Source organism: Echinops telfairi, unplaced genomic scaffold (assembly GCF_000313985.2).
Source record: "Echinops telfairi isolate 266 unplaced genomic scaffold, ASM31398v2 ScPeMD7_7424;HRSCAF=8462, whole genome shotgun sequence".
NCBI lineage: Eukaryota > Metazoa > Chordata > Mammalia > Afrosoricida > Tenrecidae > Echinops > Echinops telfairi.
Window position 1 is genome coordinate 15114252 of NW_022111324.1, and position 16061 is coordinate 15130312.

Consider the following 16061-nt stretch of genomic DNA (forward strand, 5'->3'; position numbering starts at 1 on the left):
CCTCAGTGGATTCATGTACTTACTTATCCTTTTGTGTTTGGCTAACTTAACTTAGCATAATATCCTTCACCTCTTTCCATGAGACAAGGCGCTTCATCTTTTCATCACTGTTTTTTAGGGATGCATAGTACTCCATTGTGTGTGTATACCAGAGTTTTTTAATCCATTCATCTATTGATGCAAATTTAGACAGCTTCCAATTCTTTTGATGGTGAATTGAACAGCACTGAAATTTTGAGTATAGATGTCTGGTCGTGATCTGTTTCTTATTTCTTCTGGGTATATGCCCTGTAGTGGAATTTCTGGGTTGTGAAGTAATTCGATTTCCATCTGTTTTAGGTATCGCCAAATCGCTTTCCACAGTGGCTATACAAGACCAGCAGCAGTGAATGAGAGTTCCTATCTCACTACACCCCCTCCAGCATTTATTGCTTTCTGATTTTTTTGAATTTGGCTGTCTTTATGGGTGTTAGGTGGCATCTCATAATTGTTTTAATTTGCATTTCCCAGATGGCTAATGATTGGGAATATTTTCTTATATGTTTATTAGCCATTTGGGTTTCCTCCTTGTGAATCTTCTGTTCAAGCATTTTGCCCACCTCCTCAATGGGCAATTCCTTTTTTTCCCCTTATTGTAAGCTTTCAGAATTGTTTAGATTCTAGTGCTAAACTCTTTGTCTGATATGTCATTGCTAAAGATCTTTTCCCAGTCTGTGAGCTTTCTTATTACTCTCTTGATGAAGTCTTTTGATGTACAGAAGTGTTTTATCTTTAGTATGCCCTACTTGTCTATTTTATCTTCTTCTAAGTGTGCATCCTTTCTTATTTCTGATAGCCCATGTGTTCACAGTTCTATGGTTCTTAGCTTTGTTCCCATTTTCTTATTGATGATCCTGATAGTTTGGGGTTTTACCTCGAGGTCTGTGATCTGCCTTGAATTTGTTCTTGTGCATGGAGTGAGGTAAGGTCTTGCTACATTTTTCTACAGGTAGAAATCCAGTTTTTCCAGCACCATTTGTTAACGAGGGCATTCACTTCCCATTTGTCACTTTTGAGGCTCTTATTGAAGATCAGTTGTTTATATGCTGCTGTTTTCATATCTGAATTTTCTGCTCATATCCATTGGTCTGTGTATCTATCATTATACAGTACCATGCTGTTTTGACAACTGTGGCTGTATAATAAGTTTTAAAGTCAGGTAATGCAAGTCCTCCCACTTTATTCTTCTTCTTGAAGAGTTCTTTGCCAGTCTGAGCTTCTTTCCATTACATATGAAGTTGGTATCATTATTTTCATTTCTTTGAAAAAAGATGCTGGTATTTGAATCGGGATTGCATTTAACTTGTATAGTGCCTTAGGTAGAATTGACATCTTTACTATTGAGTCTTCCGATCCATGAGCATAGGATGATCTGTTCTGTAGTTTTCCTCATACAGATCCTTTTTGGGGGAGGTTGGGGTGGTAGTGGTGGTGGTGGTTAGGTATATCCCTAGATATCTCAATTTATGTTTGGCTATTGTGAATGAGTACTGCTTTCTTGATCTCTTTTGTACTCCCATCAGTTGTATATAGCGATCCTATTGACTTCTGCTTCTTGATCTTGTATCCTGTCACTCTACCATATTCCTCTATTGCTTCCAGCCCTCCTAATGTGGAGTCTCTGAGGTTCTCAATATATAAAATCATATCATCTGCAAAAAAAGATAGTTTCACTTCCTCTTTCCCCAGACAAATATCTTTGATGTCTTTCTTTTGCCTACATTATTAGTCAGGACATCCAGGACGATGTTCAATAAAAGTGGGGACAAGGGACATCCTTGTCTGGTCCCCTTTTTCAGTGGGAACATTTTCACCTCTTCTCCATTGATTCTAACAATGGCTGCTGGTTTTTCATATATAGCTTGTATTATATTGAGGTAATTTCCTTCCAATTTTCTTGAGTGTCTGATTTAGGAGTGGGTGTTGAATGTTGTCAAATGTTTTTAATGCATCTATTTATATTATCATGTGTTTTTTGCCCCTTTTTTGTCATTATGGTGGGTAATGTTGATGGATTATCTGATGTTGAACCATTCCTGCATCCCAGGTATGAATCCCATTTGCTCATGATGAATTATTTGTGTTATATACTTTTGATTCAATTGGTCAGAATTTTGTTAAGGATTTTTGCATCAATGTTCATTAGAGATATTGGCATGTAGTTCTCTATTTTTGTAAGATCCTTGCCTGGTTTGGGTATCAGTGTTACGCTAGTTTCATAGAATATATTTAGGATTTATCTAAGGTCACATTTCTTTAAAGCTTTGAATATTTTTCTTGCTGACTGATTGTGGCCAGTAGCTGTCTACCTTGGTATTTTTAATGGCAGCAAGCAGATTGTCATAGCCCTTACAAAGTTGAAAAATAACATGGTAGATGTAAAGTGAAAATGTAGTTTATATTTTGGATTTGACATTAGGCATTAATAAAGAAAGATGTTATAGTTTTAAAAATGTGGCAAACCAAGGTACAGAAAAGGTAGTCATTTGTCAGGAAAAAGCTTTTGTACTTCATCCGCTGCTCAGGACACATGTGAAAGCAGTCATCCTCTCAAAAATGCCTTTCAAGTGTTGACAGCAGAGAAATTGTTTTATAAAAAATCATAGGCTGTGCCAGACTTGTCCCCCTAATACTTGTTGGCACTCGAATATGCTACTCATCTCTTTTTCACAACATACAAGTACATGGTGATATGGTTGGAATAGGAATTAAGAAGATTACAAACAAGTCAGACCTGGAACAACGGTTCCTGTAGTACTCTCGGTATAAGGCTGTATATTGGGACCCAACTTTAAAAATGACCAAAAGTTCATCAAATTGCTGACTTAGACTTAGTTTTAAATTCAATGAGCTATATCATTTATATTGTACTGTGGATTTTATCACACTATAGTGATGTCTTTATGTAAGGGTGAATTTAATCTTATGACTTAAGGTTTAGCAATTAAAGAAAACGAAAGAGAATCTCTGAAAATTAGATTTGTTTTCTATGTGATGATGTTGGGACATAGGGTAGGGAACTGTGGGTGGAACTCAGCTTTCTAAACTGTCTTCCAGTCTTTTCATCACTACTCATTGTTGCTGGTCTGGGTCAGTTTTTGTGTGTGGCCAGCCTGACCCTCCAGCCACAGAGAATGACCTCAAGGACCTTGCCTTCCAATTACATTCTTGGTGATGGTGGCCCAGAAGGGATGAATGCAATTGTGACAGTGGAATTTGCCATTTCTATAACCATGACTTTAACCTTTCTCTGATCCTCAGAAGCTAAATTCTAAAGTAATGAGGGAATTTGTCGCTGCTCTTCCAATTTTAGCTTCTATTCTTTGCTATCCCTTCCATTTTCCCTCTAGGGAGATTTCTGTGCACCATTCTTTATTGCCTGGGCTATAGGCAAGGCTGGGGTCAGATGTGTGTATTAATTGATTGAAATAACAACAGTTGCTTACTTTTGCTTTTACTACTACATTGATATAAACAAGGATCATTTAAGACACATAAGATACATTAAAGACCTGGTGGCACAGTGGTTACATTTTGGGCTGCGATCCATAAGGTCAGCAGTCTGAAACCACCAGTCTCTCCTTGGGAAAAAGATGGGACTTTCTACTCCTGTAAAATGTTAGAGGGTTGGAAACTCACCAGGACACTTCTACCCTATCAGATAGGTCACTGTGAGTCAACATTGACTCGATGGCAGTGAGTTTATTTTTGTTTTCTTTTAAGGTACATTGGTAAGAAATTCAGAATGAGTATGAATGCAACATATATATGAGTTTTCTGCGTCTGCCACACAACAAATGACCACAAGCTGGGTGGCTTAAAGCAACAGAAATTTATTCTCTGACAGTTCTGGAGGCTAGAATACCAAAATCAAGGTATTGGCAAGGTTGATTCTCTTTAGAGACCCTCAGGGAGAATCTGCTCCATGTCGCTCCCCTGGCTCTGGGTGGTGGCCGGCAATCTTTAAAATCAACTTGGCCTGCAGCAGCCTCACTCCAGTCCTTACCTCGATCTTCATCTCCTTTCTCCCCTTTGGGTCTTTGCCTCTGTTTTTTATTCTTCCAAGGACTAGTCCTTGGGACTAGGACTCCATCTGAATCTGGTATAAACTCATTCTAATGTGATTACACTTGCATTGACCCTCTTTACGTTATTTACATCATGCTATAATCTCTAAGAGTTAATTCTGTAATCATATCATGATACCCAAGCAGAAAAAAATCCTTGTTTTTATTAAATAAGCTATATAAATACAGAAGAGTGTTTAATATGTATAATTTACCAATATATTTAAAAAGCTAAAAGTAATTCTTAAGGAAAGGGTGAATGCAATAACTACTAAGAAAAAGTGCTATTGTTATTACCATTTAATAAATATTCAGTTTCTACTAGGCAAGTGTTTAGCACTGTACATACTCATATATCATTTTTTTCCTACATGACATTGTACATTAAGTATTACATCCCATTTTACGGATGAGGAAACTGAAGTTTAACAAGATTAGATAACATATTTGAGTTTCAATAGGCATTAAGTGGGGGGAGACATATATAACCAGTGATTAAATTCTGGTGATACAAACTCTGGGTCAAGTGGTTAACTTGAGCTGTAAGTTGCTGTCCATGAAGGAGTGACTTTTACTGCCTTTTCTTTTTTGAAGATACTTGGCAGGACTGTTTCTGTTTATAGCAACCTCCCAAAATGATCTTGTATCAGTCCTGCTGTGCTATAAAATATTCTTAACCACACAGAAATAAAAATAAAAACAAAAGAATCTCTTAAGCCCTTGAACTCCAGATCATTCAGTTGGTGAATAATTATTCAGATATTTGCCCTCTTTTTTTCTTTTGAGGCGTTCTTCCTGGTTAATGTTACTGCTTGTAAAAATTGACAACTACAGTGAGAGTGAGCTTATCAAGAGGAATGTTGTTTTTCTTTCTTTTATAAAATTTTAGATGTAGTGGTACCCCTACAGACAAGACAGACAGATACACACACATACACACAAGGTAGCTCAAAAAACTTCATGGGAAAATCCAATTTTCCACAAACATTTTGAAGCCCCTCATATGTACATACACACATATATAAAATAAATGAGAAAGATGTTGAATTCCTGGAATATGTACTGTTCTTAATTTCAGTGGTTATAGGTAATTGAGACGTGGCCTAGCTGTCACTTCAAAAGCATGATTATTTTCTCTTTATTTTCACTAGTCCAGTATATATCTTAATTCCTGTTAGTCTGTTTTTGAGACTATTGAATCTCTTGACCTTCACTTACAATACAGTCAGTGAACAGAGTAGCAAATTAGCGTTGTCTTATAAAATTGAAACTAGGAAAGACAAATATTTAAAATATGCTTATTCTAACTTTAGTGAAGTTTCAGAAGTTATTCCTTTAGACCACTGTGTACAAATTTTCATAAATTGAATGTGTAGAATATTTGAGGGGCTTCAAAAAATGGCATAAAAAAGCACACCAGCCTGTGTGATCACGAGATGTTGAAGGGATGAGGTATCACGCATTAAAGAACAAAAAAATCATATCATTGTCAATGAGGGGGAGTGCTGAGTGGAGACTCAAAGCCCATCTGTAGGCAACTGGACATCCCCTTACAGAAGGGTTGTGGGGAGGAGACAAGCCAGTCAGGGTGCAGTGTAACGGCAATGAAACATACAACTTTCCTCTAGCTCCTAAATGCTTCCTCCTTCCCCACTATCATGATCCCAGTTCTGCCTTACAAATCTGGCTAGACCAGAGGATGTACACTGGTACAAATAAGAACTGGAATCACAGGGAATCCAGGACGGATGATCCCTTCAGGATCAGTGTGAGAGTGGCAATACCAGGAGGGTGGAGGGAGGGTGGGATAGAGAGAAGGAACTGTTTACAAGGATCTACATATAACTTCCTCCCTGGGGGACGGACAACAGAAAAGTGGGTGAAGGGAGACGTCGGACAGTGTAAGACATGAAAAAATAATAATAATTATAAATTATCAAGAGTTCATGAGGGAGGGGGAAGCTGGGAGGGAGGGGGGGAAATGAGGAGTTGATGCCAGGGGCTTACCTGGAGAGCAAATGTTTTGAGAATGATGAGGGTAACGGATGTACAAATGTGCTTTATACAATTGATTTATGTATGGATTAAGATGAGTTGTATGAGCCCCAATAAAATGGTTTTAAAAAATAGCATTGAAAGGTAATGGAAATTTTCCATGAACTTTTGGAATTCCTTTTCATACATAGGAAAAGAAAACATGTAGAAAATCTTTAAAATAAATTTGACAGCTCTATTTTCTGTAAACCTAAAATTACTCTGCAAAAATAGAGCCAGTTCCCATCCCGTCAATTCCAGCTCTGATAACTCCGTGTGTGCCAGCACAGACCTGGTTCTGTCATGGATTGCTCTGAAGTAGATCATCGACCTTTCTTCAAGGTCCCTGGGGTGGACTAGAACCTCCAGGCTCTCAGGTAGTAGCCAAGGGCATTAACTATTTGCATCTTCTAGGGAATACTCATGGAAAGGTAAAATTTATTAGTTAAAGTGTGGTTTAAGATTTGTTTTTATTAGATCGTTGCCTACTTTTGTTAAATAAACAAGATATATTCAAATATGTATAGAAAAATTATTTTAAACAAACAAAGCAGCATACCCATTGTCAACAAGTAATTCTAACTCATAGCAACCCTACAGAGCAGAGTAGAACTGCCCCATCAGGTTGATGGATTAGAACCACTGACTTTCAGTTTGGAGCTGAATTCTTTAACCATTGAAGCACCAGGGATCATTAAACAAAATGACTTTCTAGAAAATTTTTATCTGTTTCCCTTTCTCTGAATCAACCTATTGATGCAATTCAAAACAGCCTAGTGCCTTGCCAGATACATAGTTATTGGAATATAACATTAGCAAGGAAACAGCCCATCAAGCTATGCCGACTCATAGCAACCCCTTAGGACAGAGTAGAACTGCCCCTGTGGGTTTCTGAGACTGTAACTCTTTAGGGGAGTAGAAAGCCCCATTTTTCTCCTGTGGAGTAGCTGGTGGTTTCAAACTGCTGACCTTGCAGTGGGCTTCAAAAAGTTTATGGAAAAATTTAATTAAAAGATAATTAGGTTTTTTGGTAAACTTTTTGAGACTCCCCTCATACCGCCCAATACTTTCCTTCTTTCAATGTCGTAAAAAGTACAAAATTGACTATCCTATGAGCCACTAGGCCGTGTTTATTCCTGAAGTAGTTCAGCAACAATAGTAACATTTTCATTGGTCACCTTCTCAAATGATTTCTAATTGGAAACTTACTGCATGGAAAGAAACTTTCTATTGGAGAAAGCCTGAGCAATAAAGACATAGATCTATCCAAGTCCCATACTTGAACTCTATACCATATCACATCAAATGAGCATTTCATCATATTTTTATACATTACCTTTATACTTAGTCTGTTCTATACTCTCACCTGTCAACAACAATCTCTTTATCATCAGAACTTGTATTACTTTACTTTGAAACATATAAACTTCTTATTTTTCCTTTTATTTAAATTATAATTTTTAAAAACATCCTAGTTTAATTGAGCTTCAGCATTCCATTGCTTTCAAAACCAGCCTTCTTGCCATTGAGTCCGTTCTAACTCACTCACAGGGATCTTGTGGGACAGGGTAGAGGTGCCAGTAATGTTCCCAGGGCTATAAAGCCTCATGGAAGCAGGTCATCACATTTTTCCCCCCACACAGTGAGTGGGCTCAGACTGCTGATCTTTGAGGGAGCAGCCAAGTGTCACCAGCATTCCTTTAATTGAGCAGACTTTCCTTCAGACTGAGTGCCGTCTTCCATGTTTCCTCACAAATGTGTAGCTTTTCCGTTCGTTTCCTTTCTGTCTATATCTTCATAAGGTATAACTACCACCCAGCGTGAAGCATCATCTAAAATGAAAAAGGCAGCAGGAAAAGACCCTGGCTTAATTTAGAGCTAATCACTGCCCCTTCTGCCTGTTTGTGTCTCAGCCTGAAAGAGAATGAGATATAGCACTTTTCAAAGTAACTCATATACATTAAACATTTTTTTTCTTTCTCAATTTGAGACTCAAGGGACTTGTTTAAATCTTTTTGGGAAGGAAGACATTAAACAATGCTTTTAATTTGCAATTAGTAGTCTTTGATGCTTCTTTGAATTGTACAAAATATTTTCATCATCAGAATTGCTAGATGGAGTTCAATCCTATTTTCTTGACATTTAAACAAATAAAACAATCAGTTCCAGGATTGAAATCAAATCAAATGACTAGTTAATTTTTTCTAATAATGCTTAGAATTGTACTCCACTTTAAGCTATATGAGAAAAATGAGATCTTGTGGATATGAAATCTTAATATAGTAGCACTTAGGCCTTTTTATTCAGTCCTGGGGGCACAGTAGTTATGTGTTGGGCGTCCATCCTAAAGGCCAGCAGTTTGACACCACCAGCTGCACCATGACAGAAAGACAGGGCTTTCTACTCCTATAAACAGGTACATGCTTGGAAATTCTTGGGGCAATTCTACTCCGTCCTCTAGTCTATGAGTCGGCATCAACTCAATAGCAGTGAGACTTGTGGCCTTCTATTTAGTGGAGTGAGTGAATAGGTAATTGACCTGCCAGGGGGGAGAGTTTGTTATTTTTACTGTTTAAATTACTCTTTACGTTTTCACTCTTTAGGTTGTCGTAGGTTAAAATGCTACATATGTGTAATATTGGGACGTTGTAGAGAAATACAGTCTAGCATTATTGAGAATGTTTGTGGATACAATTCTGGAGGGAAACGGCTGTTATACAAAATTTTAAACATATATCACCTTTAACTTAGCAGTGTTACCTCAGAGAATCTATGCTTACGTATCTACAAGACATATATTTTAGAATATTCCTGTGGTACTGTTTGTAATGGTGGTAGCAACAAAGGAGACTCAAAAACTATATGGTCAGTAAAAGGAGAATGTTAAATAAATTACCATATATACTCGTGTATAAGCCAAGTTTTTCAGCATGTTTTTTATGCAGTTTTTGTGGTAAAAGTAGGTGCCTTGGCTGATATTCAGGTCTGCTTATATTTGAGTACATACGGTAAGATATGCCCATATCCAAGTATACCTCATTCTTCTTAGCTGCCATTGAAAAGAATGAAATACGTGTCTATGAATTGATAAGAACATGTCTTAAGCTACCTTACTGAATGAAAGAGCAGATAGAATTTGCTTTTATGGGTATTTGTGCTTCTAAAGGCCAAGAATAGAGATGTGTATATACAGCTTCCCTCTTTTGCTATTTTCCTCCTCTCCTTCCCCTCACCAATTTACACACCCACACACAACCTAGAGATGAATGAAAAGATACGAAAGAAACTATTGGAAATACTTATCTTTGGAGAATGGGACTTTAGATCTGGGACAGAAAGGCGATTTTTTTTTTTGAGGGAAAGATATACTAGTTTTACATTGTTTGAAAATTTTGACCATTTATGTATGCTATTTTTATCATTAAAATTTTTGAAATTAATGATCATGCTTTGATTTCCTTTTTAGGACTCCGCTCAGGAGAGTGTTATTACTCGAGATATTCATCGCACATTTCCTGCACATGAATACTTTAAAGATACTGGAGGAGATGGTCAGGAATCTCTCTACAAGATCTGCAAGGTAGGGCTCTTCACCTCCTCTGAATCCTCTCTGGGATATTTAGCTTTGCTCTGTCTTGATTTTTATTTTTACTGTGCCATATTCTTTGCCTTATACTTGCATTACTAGGTCCTCAAGACTGAGCTGAATTGTGATCGTTAGGTTGTGTGTCCCATACCTTTCCGGAGGGAAGAAGCAGTGTGCCCACAGCTTGGGGTCCTGCAGTCAGGAACAGAAGGTTTTCTCAGGGTACTGCTGAGAAGGCTCAGGCTGACTCTGCCCTTTTGACCATATGATGTCTTGCCATCTTTGTTGTTTTTTGACAGTAAGTGAGAGAAAAAGCAAGATCCATTCTGCTGCCCATTTTTAAAATCTGACAAGTGCTCTGATATTGCTGTTTTACCCTGACTTACAGCACATCGTACATCTGTGTGCATTTTTATTTCTCAATTTGAATTCTTTCTTCTCCCTCATTATTAGCAGGCTTTGAAGAAAGCCGTTTGTTTCCCTGTACTTCTTTGAAAATAAAAAGTTTTTGTCATTGGCTATGAAGAATAGCCTTAAAGTTATTAATTTCTCAAGCTTCTAAAGGAGATACAGAATTATTTTTAAATCATTATGTACTGTAAATCCATGCTCATATTGCCTGTGCTAACTGAGGCCAAAGGTTTGTTAAACAAAATTTTACCACTGAACTTCAGATCCTTTCTGGAAGTGGTAGGTAGATTCACACATTGTCCTTACCAGCCATTCTAGTATGGATTTTTAACAAACAGTAAACTACACAAGAATCTGGTAATAAAGTGAAGAAAGGCAAAACCCATGGCTAATTTGCAAGCAAGGTAATCAGTTTCTGAATAATCAAACAGCCTTCTTAGTGAATAGCACAGATTAGCCAGTAGGCAGGTAGAAGTATACCCACATATCTATTTCCTTTAATATATATTTTAAGTTACTCATGAAAGCACTCGCCTACATAGTGTCATCAGGGAGGGTTGATGTTTAATTCTGCAAATGGCACTGCTTTCATTAAAGTCCTTCTTACATGTTAGTGGTTTTGCCCTCTGCCCACTCCCGTCTTTTTCCTCTTGTCTAGTCATTTTAGAGGAGTAAAAATACACACTGATCAGAAATATAATTTCATATGGATGCATCATTTAGAGCTAGAAAAACATACGTGCCTCCAAATTTTAGAGCACACTGATCTCTGGAAAGTAATATTTCATCTAGTCTGAAAAGTACCTAAACTATTAGATGACATGGAGAAAAATAGACACAATAGGCATTACATGCTTATAAAAGGCAGAAATAATTATGCTCACTTCTCACTTAATTGATATGACTAGAGTCCAAAGACATGGTTGTTATGCAAAATAAGCATTATTCAAAAGTCGGGGACCAAGCTCTGTTTTCATGCCAGTGTTCCCCTAGCTGACCACTCGCCTCCCTTTGGTACCACCGCATGTCTCAAGATGAGCATGCGGTGGCGGCCCCCCCTTACCCTTCCACAATTTCCCATCACTGAGGAGCCCACTGAGTTGAATAGTGGTGGTGATGGTAGTTGGGTGCTGCCCTTTACCTGCTGCCTCCCAGCACCCACCCTGTGCAGACACCCTGTTTGTCCTCCACTGTTCCAACCTCATAGCCTCATGCAGCTCCTTCCCTCTCTTTTACTGACCTCTGCGGTTCCTGTGAGCCTCTCCAGTAATACCTTCCGCAGCATCTCACCGTTTCCTCACACGCTCCTTCACCAGAGAGAGACATCGTGGGCAAATAGGAGAAGGTGTCTCACCAGCCCACCAGTGGATCACTGGGGATGGCCCACAGAGGGTGCCCTCGGCCTAACTGCAGCCCCTTATAGGGCTAGATCACCGAAGGCACACTCTGAAAATATTTCCAAAGTTGCCATAGATGCAAAATGTTGGGTAATGAGGTATTTGATAAGTGAAGAGTAGGTGTTTTGAAAAGAGACTTTCTACAAGCTATGGAAATTCTGGCTTGTGGCATATGGAGCATTTTCCTCCCCTACATATAATATCATTTCAACAATCAGTGACAGCCTTCCTCTTCTCTCTAATTGATACAAGGCATTTTGTTCATACAACTAAAACTAAGTGCCTGTGGCTTCTATAACATAATTTTGCTCTATTGTTATAAAAACATTATTTGCCTCATTACATAATACTAGGAGGAGAAATAATTGAAACGGTACTAAAGACAAAGAAACAAGTTAAATACTTTGCACATTTAAATACTGTGTATTCCTTGCTTTGGAATTGCTGATGCCATCATGAATCATTAAATCATCACTGTACATTTCAAAACATGACTAGGCAGTTAAATAGCTCTTTAGGAATGGAGAATAGTATAAAAATGTAAATATAAGAAGTCATTATTTTCAAATAGATTTTACTAAATTTTGTGAAAATGTTGAAATCAGACAAAAGAAAATAATAAGATTAGAAAGCTTTTAAAATTCAAGATAGTAAATATAAGCAATAAGGCTTATAATATTATTATAAAATATATAAATATTTTATGCCATATAAAATTATGAATACTAGTAAGATAAAGTATGTCACTTCAAAATAATTTCACAATAGTCTTTAATAGAGATAAGCAGAGATGCATGTATTAGAAAATGCTGGTGAAGCCAACATTTGTTGAGACCCTCCCATGATAGGCCATTGGAAGAATTGACTCAATTCCTTCCCCTCTTGATTTTCTGGGTTTTAGTGTCCAATACTCACGCAGAGAATCCTCAATTGTTTGTGATAACCTATTAAAGAAGATGGTATACTTATAAAAAATTAGAATTTAATATTATTTTCAAACTGTTTTATCCACCTCCTTTGCTTTTTCTATCCAATTTGAGCCATAGTCTTTCCTATTACTCCCCTCACCCCACCACTTAATTCCACTTTCCAAAGCTGTTTATATGTGATTTTAAATGCCACTGAGTGTGATCTCACTATTCTGCCATTTTTATCTGTAGAATATGTTCTAGCATGTTACCTTGCATGCTCAGCTATATGCCTTTGCGTTTCCATTTTGTATACTCTGCACTGAATAGAATTAAATAAACATTAGTTATACCATGATCTTATACCAAGCATATTGTTTTATAATCTCAAACTAAGGACTGTTTTGTTTGTTTGTTCTGTACCAACTTTTCATTATTTTCTGTTTTTTTATTGCACTGGCCAGAACCTTCAGTACAATGCTAATTTGAAGCAATGCTAGTAGGCATTCATCCTCCGCTTGCTCCTAATTTTAAAGGAAATGCATCTAATGCCTTATGATTAACAAAGGTTCATCTTTTCTCACATCAGCAATACACTCATAGACCGTTTTTATACATATGCTTTCCATTAGTTATGAGAATTTCAAATTTGCAAAGCACTTTCACTTATTTCTATAAATCCCTCCTCAGGGGAAGTCAATTAGAGACACAATGTGCTGTGCTCTTAAATTTAAACAGGAAGCATTAAGAGAATTTTATTACAATAAACCAAGGAATCACCTCTGCTTTCAAGGATAGAAATGTCAGATTTCGTAGTTGAGAAGTTTTCTGTGGCTCCAGTGAAGTGAGAACTGATCTGCACTCAGCAATGAGAAGGAAGACTGCTAAAAACTTCCTGTCGTGTTTTAATGGCCCTGTCAATTCCGGTGTTGCCTCCTAACATCTTCTTCAGAGTAGAAGGACGTCAAACTGGGTCAAAGCTTTTTCTGTTGTCGCAAGTTCATATAGGAAGGTCAAGCTAACAGTGGGATTGTAATTCGACTGGATTCTGCATATGAAAAAATTGGCACCAACCTGGTTTGCTTGCTTGATTCTTTCCTTACTCCTTCTCTCTCCCTCTCTCTTTTCTTTCAGATCAGTAAAACCTTTAAAAACGTCTTTTAGAGGAGAAAGAATATAGCACCAGCCAAATATCTCTAGCAGTTTTCGAATTTGCCCATCATGTAAAATCTCTTTTTGAGTTGAGAGACAGATTGACAGGAGATCTGCTTCTGATCTAAATTCATCCACTAGTCAGCTCTAAGACTTCGAGAAAATCACTTTGTGGATTTTCTCTTCTGTATAGGGAGGGTCTGCTAAGATTTTTCCATGCAAACTTGCTACGATTCTGGTGTGTGTGTGTATTTTAATCCCTAAGATGCAATGTTTGTTTATACAATTTAATAGTTAGTTCCTAAATCAGGAATTAACTCTCTCTTTCAATAGCAGAGCTAGTTTAACTTTAAAATACTTTACTTGGCTTCCTATTGGGTTTGTGTCAGCTACATTAAATAAAGTATAATTATTGATTTAAGTGTATACCTCTTTATAAAATATAGAGCCATACAATTATAGTAATCAGCTGAAATATTGTTCACAACAGTATAGATTGAAGTGACCATTGTATAATTTAATTTGAATCATAATGCTTTTTCTAATATTTTATTAGAGAAACTGCTTTCTGATAAAAGAGGTTACTGCTTTTAATTTAATAGGAGGGATTGAATAAATTACAGAGAGATTAAGACCATTGTTCACCTGGGTTAATAATCAGATGGTATAATGTTTGTGGGAGGATGAAAATAAACTTAACCTCTATCTTATGAAATATTTTTTGTCAAAAGAAAATTGGATTTATTAAAATTGAAACATTCAAGAATCCTGGATAAGTAACTCCATGTTACAGAAAGCAGGTCTCTGTAGGAGAGATGGTACAGGGAGGAGGAGGCAAGGTGGACAATAGGTAGTGCCCACTAATGTACATAGGGATTATTTTTGAAGTGTTGAACATATTTTAGAATAAATAGGATGATGGTTACAGAGCATAGTGAATGTACTAAATGCCACTGAATTGTATACCTTAAAATGGTTATTGAGTAGTTTTGTTATGTGAATTTTACCTCAATTTAAAAAAAATACAAGTATGTAGCGTAGTTTTTATACTGATAATAAATGATCTGTTGCATATTTTTTAAGAGTTCAACTGATCACTGTCTTCAAATTACATGTCATACATTACTTAGTATTTTCTAGATTTACAGAGTATTTGTGGTTATTCCATACCATTTTCTAGATGCTTGACTTCATAAACACAGCTCTCTCCCTGGAGGTGCCTGAATGAACCCTAGTTTGAATGGCAGCGTTTATTAAAACATGATGTTTCTTTTTACTCTTAGCTCTACCTAACCCAATTTGGCTAACAGTGTGGACTCCTACTTACGTCCTTGCAATCCAACCCATAGTGCAGGCCCTTTGGTGTGGAATGGTAGGTGTTCCGGCATCAAAAGAGACCCAGAGGATGTAGTCTGGAGTAGTGCCTTGAGGGGACCCTATGGAGAATAAAGCAGGCCTTTCTATTTTCCCTGCGCTGCTTTTTTCTCCCTGGAGTTTCTGGCATGCTTCCTTGAATGAATTTAGCCCTCTGAGGAGGCTGCTGAAGAAACCTTGAACCACTGGACCCATCCTGCTTTGACATCACATCCCAATTAAGGGATTTCTACAGGCCTTCAAGGACAGCAGAGTGTTTTCAAGGCTAATTAATTCCCTTAAGGTAAAACTAGTTCTTTCAGACCACACAAAAAGACTTGGTGAACTATCTTAACTATGTTCCAAAATCGCAACAGTGGAAGTAACTCATATCCAGTTGCCTTTGAGTCTCTTCTGAAAGTGTGGATGACCTGTGGTTTCAGAAACACTTCTGTGTGTGTTGTTATTTGAACTCCATAGATATAGGACAGGCAGGATTATCCACATTTTATAGATGAAACCTTGAGAAATTACATTATTGGCCTAAAATGACATGTCCACTATATGGCAGGGATTGACTTAAACATGGATCTTTTGGACTAAAATTAGGCAGTATTTCCATAGTAATGGGCAATTTTGCATTTTCATTGAAGAAGACAAAATGACTCATTAACTGTGCTAAGAACTTTTATATGTACCATGTTACTTAGTCTTGACAGATGTTCTAGAAATAGAAACTATATCTCTGTTCTTAAACTTAAGCTATGAACTCTGAAGAAGGTAGGAATTTTCCCATATCACATAGATAAGAAACTATGAAATTGGTGTTGTTATCTAGGTCTAACTCTGGAGTTTCATGGCTTTACATCTTTGCAACATAGTGACTCTCGCAGTGGTTCTCAACCTTCCTAATGGCACGACCCTTTCTTTTTTTTGTTGTTGTTGCTACATAGTGATTTAATTAACACTGTAATTTAATTACTGTACTTTTTTTTTTCTTTTTTAACATTTTATTAGGGGCTCATACAACTGTTATCCCAATCCATACGCACATCAATTGTGTAAAGCGCAATTGTACATCGTTTCTCAAAACATTTTCTCTCCATTTAAACCC

General features: G+C 37.1%; 1 protein-coding gene across 3 annotated transcripts in view; it reads left to right on the forward strand.

The window, feature by feature from the left end:
* RABGAP1L (RAB GTPase activating protein 1 like) overlaps positions 1–16061 on the forward strand; it is an 812491-nt gene that overhangs the window by 454278 nt on the left and 342152 nt on the right. For all 3 annotated transcript variants that reach the window (XM_004706718.2, XM_004706719.2, XM_045297897.1), the window contains exon 14: positions 9607–9720. In XM_004706718.2, coding sequence (XP_004706775.1) covers positions 9607–9720 — 114 coding nt within the window. The remainder of the gene's footprint in view (positions 1–9606; positions 9721–16061) is intronic.